General features: G+C 46.5%; 1 protein-coding gene across 1 annotated transcript in view; it reads right to left on the bottom strand.

The window, feature by feature from the left end:
• Nucleotides 1-3,011: 3,011 nt before the first annotated feature.
• FAT4 (FAT atypical cadherin 4) overlaps nt 3,012-6,000 on the bottom strand; it is a 148,240-nt gene continuing 145,251 nt past the window's right edge. Inside the window, exon 18 of the mRNA XM_010575616.1 lies at nt 3,012-5,430. Within this exon, the coding sequence (XP_010573918.1) occupies nt 3,554-5,430 (1,877 nt within the window). The 3' untranslated portion in view covers nt 3,012-3,553. The remainder of the gene's footprint in view (nt 5,431-6,000) is intronic.

The raw sequence follows: 6,000 nt of genomic DNA, 5'->3' as shown, positions 1-6,000 counted from the left end.
GGTCTTGAATCACAATTCTAGATTTTACTTCTTTTAATAATTTATCCCCCTACCAGAAATTACAGGATTTCAAAACTCCATTATGTTTTCCTTTTCATAGGTATACAAGAGAACACCGAGTAAATCTGCCACATCCCTGTCCGTTTTCATCTGATTAGTCATCAGGAGAAAACATCCCCATCTGAGACGGCAATGACAGTCCGGCTGTAGCCCTCTAGAAGAAGGTGGATAGGGGCACAGTTCCCTCCCTCATCCCACGGGAAAGAAAAAGGAGTGTCTCTCTGCAAGCTACTAGCAGAAAGACAGGACACTAAGTCCAATTGCTGGCATGAGATATATTTGGAGGCTCCTGTACACTGAAGTGAGCAGCGCAGACTGTTTTCCTTTCCACATAGTTGTGACTTATAATGAGTCCCAGATCTTGAAACAGGACTGTGCAGTTCCGATGATGAACCAGGGGAATTATGCAGCTCACTCCTCACGACTCTAATAACTTTGGATGATTGTTTCACATGATTCACTTGGAGCCCTTTTCTGGTCTTCATCATGAAAGAATTAAAAAAAAAGGCAGAAATGGATCATATGTTTAAGTGTCAAAAACATCTCTCTGCTTTTCAGAAACAGGGAAACAAGGAAATCAGTAAAATATACTTTTGCCTATCATAGAAAGTGTCAAAATTTAGAGGAATGCACTACAGTTTGGTAAACTGTAAACTGCAAACTGCATTAAAGTTACGCCATAAATTTTGTGTAAGTCCACATTGCATATTATTTTCCTTTAACAAAACTGTTTGATAATCTCAGAATGCTTAACTGGCATAATGCAGTTCTCAATATGTTTGGTGTTACATTTAAAAGATTTCATTTGTTAAAGTTTTCATGTGTTATTAAAATCACTGCTTGGATGTGGTACAGTTTGTATTAAAGGATAATATTCAAACTAAACATACAGCTTTTTAACAGATGTTTAATTACAACAGCTTCTCAAACTCCAAAATCATTTGTGGATCTCTTGTTATTTCAGATGAAACTACTTATATACAAATGTGGGCTACTTTGGCCCATTATCTTTTCACTATTGTGGGGCGAGATGAAGTTGGCAGCATTTTTAGCCAAAAAGAGTAGGTTCCTCATTGCCGGTTCTGAGACAAGCAGACCAAAAAACTCTAAAACAAATGAGTGACAGATAAAACCCCCTGAATTGTTATTCTTTTTCTAAGTTCTTTAAACAAAATACCACCAATTCAAAGTGTAACCTCAGAACTCACCTTTCGCCTGCAGTCTTAACTTTTTCACTCTTTGCATTCTCCAGCAAGTTGTCTAAGTTTGATTTACTCTCTTATAAATATACAAGAGTGCAGTTATTTATTGTTCAACTGCTGCTTTATTAAAGCAAGCTCTTGTTCTCACACTCCTAACTATCCATGTACTGGAAGGCTTCAGCTTTGAGCAGAGGTGGAAGTCTTGGTTAACAAACATAAAACCAGTTGCTACTAATAAACCCCTATGGACTAAAATACAGTTTTAGTATGTTATTAGAAATCTGAAAGTAGCTTTGGTACTTTTTGGCGTTATCTTAGGCTCTACAACATCACAATACCATCTCTCCTGCATCTTCCTGAGATAGGTGAAACCTGCTGGTTTTCGATCATATCAAGGTCACTCATGAAATACAAGAGCGATATGCTGAATGCTTCTCTCACCTTTGGTGAAATTCATCGCTTTGTAAGGGACAACCACACTGGACTCAGTGGGACCTCAAGAAGTGTACTGGGCTTGTGCTGCCCCTCTGCAGAGAGATTAATTTAATTTCCACAGTGATAACAGTGCTGCCTTCACTGTGAATGAACTCCAAATGCGCCATTCCACATCATCACCTTGCTTCTTAAAGCCCATTTTCTGAATAAAAAGCTGGTAGAAGTGAAGATCAAGAAGTGGAAGTTAAGAGAGAGAGAAAAGATGAAAGGTTTCCAATAACACACTCTAAAGATTTTAAATAAATATTTTAATTCTATTATTGGCATTTACAGGTAGAAAGCATACAGTATGTTACAATTTTATCAAAATGTGAAAAATATGGATGTTACATAAGTAACAAATGTAAAAAAAGTATTTTTCTTACCTTCCCTGAAAGTAAGAAAACTATTCAGCATAGGAAAATATTGATATAAAAACACAGCTTAGGTAAAAAAAAAAAAAAAATTGAAGTTTTTACACAGTACGATAGGTTCATCAGATCTGCATGAAGATGTAAGGACTCTGTGACGTTCTACTTTACCTAAAACTTTAGGGAATCTGGGACAAACAGTAAGCTACATTAATGGATCTACAAGTAGTTTTCCCTCATATCCGCTCCAAAATGCTAGAGTGCAGTAATTTTCTATACAATAAATAATTCTTCAAAGTTTCCATCATAGAAAATCATATAATGCAGAAAATGCCACTCCAAGGTCACAAAGGCTAGGCAGTGCTTTAATAATAATTATGATAATACTTATTATAGTGCTTTATAATGTCTAAGCACTTCAGATGAGTTAACTAATTAGTCCTCACAACACCCCTGTGAGGTAGGTGAGTAAGTGTTTGTCCTACCTTTCCATAGTACAGATGGGAAAATGAAATCCGGGGAGAATCACGGACTGCAGCAGCAGCACAGCCGAGATGAGAGGCCAAAAGATGTGGAAATCGAGGGGTTTGTCCCTCGCTCCTGTTGATCGTGCTGCTGGGAGCCAGGCTACATGGCTGGGCTGGGCTGACGACCACCAGTCGCTCCCCTCCCACTGGAAGCACTGAGGGGGGGCGGGCAGGGACCAGGGTTAAGCATCCCCAAATATTTCATAGAGATTCAGAAGCTCTCACACAACTTTGTCAAAGAACAAAACAAAACAAAAAAAGGGGGGAAAAAATGCAAACAAACAAATAAACAAGCTGAAAAGAAAAGAACCTCCTAAAGTGCTGACTGGCTTGAGCTGCTTCTAGCACCTCTTGTATGGAATAAGACTTACAGCACTGTTGCCAGCAATTATTCAAGCTGATTTCATCCATAAAGTTACATGTGAGCAACTGCAGGATATGGTAACTACGTTTTCTGAGACACCTTACTACTGTAATTCCTTCATTCACCATCCTTCTTCCATGCACTTCTCAAGGAAAATTAAATCCTCAATACTCTTGCATCGTAAAACATGTTAGTAGCTGGAGACAATATGCACATCCTTCACAATTAAAAAAAATTAGTTCATTTTCAGAACAAAGCATTATTAATTTAAGACTCACAAACCAAACAATGGTAAATAGGAAACCCTTTTCAAAGGCTGCATGCCGAATATCTTGTTTTCAAATACAACGCATGCAGGAGAAATAAATTCATCCAAGCATAATTAAATTAAAAATGTTTTAAGTCTCTTTCAGCAGCATAATGGTTATTATTTTTAAAGTCTCCTCCAACCAAACTGGCCTGGGGTTCAAATGCTGACCTTTGCTTTTCTACAACCATATAATGGTTTGACCGGTCCCCGTGGCTTTGTGCTGCGGCAATACCGGGAGACAAAGCCTATACATACTGCTCTGCTTCCCCGTCCTTGGAAACAGGCTTCGTTGTACCACCTTTGCCGTCTTCACTCGCTGCTGCTGCTGCTGCTGCTGCTGTTTTTTCAGGAAGCGATGCCAAATCTTTGAAAACATCCACATAATGCCCAAAGCCCGGGCCCCAGTTCAAGAGGTTGTCCCAGTTGAAGCTTCCCGCTTGCTGCCCCAGCTTCACGGGCAGGGAGGTCTCCCCGGCGGCGGTCGCCTGTGCCCCCACCGGCCCCCCCTCGCCTCGGCGGCCAGGGTACCGCCGGGGCTTCAGCCTGGCGCCGTAGTTGTCCTCGTCATCCGCGTCGGACTCATTGACCTGGGATAACTTGGGCATCCTGGAGGTGTACGCGATGGGCTTATCCCTGTCGTACTCCATCTCTGAGCAGGTGAAGGACTCGTGGGAGTCGCTGTCGGAAGAGGACTCGGGCGCGGGAATACCGTCGGCCGGGTTCCTCGTCCGGGACAGCGGCCTTCTGCAGTCCTCCTCGGAAGAGGACCGGCCGTGGTCTGCGCTGCAGATGCTGGGGTTTCTGGGGCGAGGGGTGTTCAGTCTCTCCACCTCTTCGATGGACAGCCCCACCGGAGGAGCAGTCTCCAGAGGGATCTGCCCGATGGGTTGCTTCAGGCGGCTTCCCGGTCGGGAACCGTGGCTCGCCATGGTCTGTGGACTCTTACTTCTCCTCCCCAGCCGAGTGGCGTAGTTAAAAATGCCGGGCTGGCAGACATCGTTGTGCATCTCCAGCGGGCTCCCTTCCCTTATGGCGAGGTGCAGCTCTCTTGCCGGACTGTGCCTGTAGAAAGTCGACGATTTGGAGAAGGGTGCAGGGCTGTGCCGAGACAGGGGGTTGGGAGTAGGGCATGCCGAGTGGCTTAAAGATGTTGTCCTCAAGCCCTGCCCGTAGGCGGGCTGGTAGGTCAAGCTGCTGGCTCCCAGGGGCATGGGGGACTGGCGTGCGAAGCCCAGCGGGCTGTGCCTCTGGATGGAGAACTTGGGCGTGTGGCTCCGGAACTGCTTGTAGTGCTGGATGATGTCGGCGTCCGAGGGGGCGATGCTGCTGGCGTTGTCGATGTCATAGTGCTCGATCTCGGGCTCGGGGGAAGCCAGCGGGGCGCTGGGGATCGTCTCAGGGGCGTGCGGGATGTCGGTTTCGTCGTAGATGAGATACGGGTTTTCTCTTTCGATGATATCAGGTTTCGGGTTCCCTTCGGGCTGCTTCCGGACGGTCATGTCATCACCGTAGGGCGGGATGTTGTCAGGGTCATCAAACGCCACGTTCTCGCTCCCTTTTTTCTTCTTCTCCTTTGTTTTCTTCTCCTCTTTCGGGACTTTCGACTTCTTTCCTCGGCACTGGTTGCAGAGGATGAGGCTGAGGACCAGCAGCGCCAGGACCGTCGCGCAGCTGCCCACGATAGCCGGAACAGCCCAGAGGGGCAGGGACAGCTCGGTGGGGTGCAGGGACGGGAGGCAGACGTGGCCACCGTTGATCCCCGCTCTACACTCGTGGCCTGGGGCGCACGAGACCCCCAGGCACGCCACCACCGCCTCGCACGTCCGTCCCGCGTACGCCTCGGGGCAGCTGCAGGTGAAGCCGGCGTGCGCCCCGGGCTCGCAGCTGCCCCCGTTTTGGCAGGGGCTGGAGGCACAGGCGCCCGGTGGGACGCACTGGTAGGCGTACCACTGGTTGATGCACATCAGCTCACCCCAGCAGGGACTGCTGGCGCAGACGTTGGGGCCGCGGCAGCCGATCTTCACCGAGGGGTCTGTTTTGGAGAGAGTGGCGAGGCTGTGCTTGCCAGCGAAGGGAAGGCTCTCCCCACCGTACTTGATGTAGGAGATGCAGCCATCGAAGCCTAGGAGGAAAAGCAACAGTCACATCGGGACCTGAAGACTGAGTCCGCACTGTCAACAGAGGCCAAAGACGCTCTGAGCATCAACGTCACGCTAAGGGGGCAACCTTTTGGATCAGCAGACGACAAGATCTGTGGTGTGCCTCTCGCCCCTCGAAGTGGAAGGGGAAACACAAACACGGAAGCAACAAAATGGAAACCCCGATGCTACAACGGAGACGACAGCCTTATTTCGTGATGTGGTTTTAAGCAGCGTGCGGGGTAAATCACGCTGTTGGTTATGGATGTGAAGCCTCCATATTTTCATGACTGAATTTTACGCGTACTGAGCTTACGGTTGCTTCCCCACATTTTTACCTTGCGTTGTGATTAATGTAAAAATACCTGCAATATTATCCACATAACGGTGTAATATCTGAGTAACTTCACTTATTTCCCTAGAAGGAGGGCCCACTCACAGATGTTTCAGTACCTGACAAGCTGTACTGAATCCTCTAGACTCAGGTACAAGGAATGTTTTGTTGCCTCTGTTTAATATTTCTTCTTAGGTTGTAATGACTATTTTGTTCATAA

The sequence above is a fragment of the Haliaeetus leucocephalus genome, unplaced genomic scaffold (assembly GCF_000737465.1).
Source record: "Haliaeetus leucocephalus isolate CR32 unplaced genomic scaffold, Haliaeetus_leucocephalus-4.0 Scaffold484, whole genome shotgun sequence".
Classification (NCBI taxonomy): Eukaryota; Metazoa; Chordata; class Aves; order Accipitriformes; family Accipitridae; genus Haliaeetus; species Haliaeetus leucocephalus.
The sequence above is the reverse complement of the archived record's forward strand: the minus strand, read 5'-3'. Positions and strand labels throughout refer to the sequence as shown.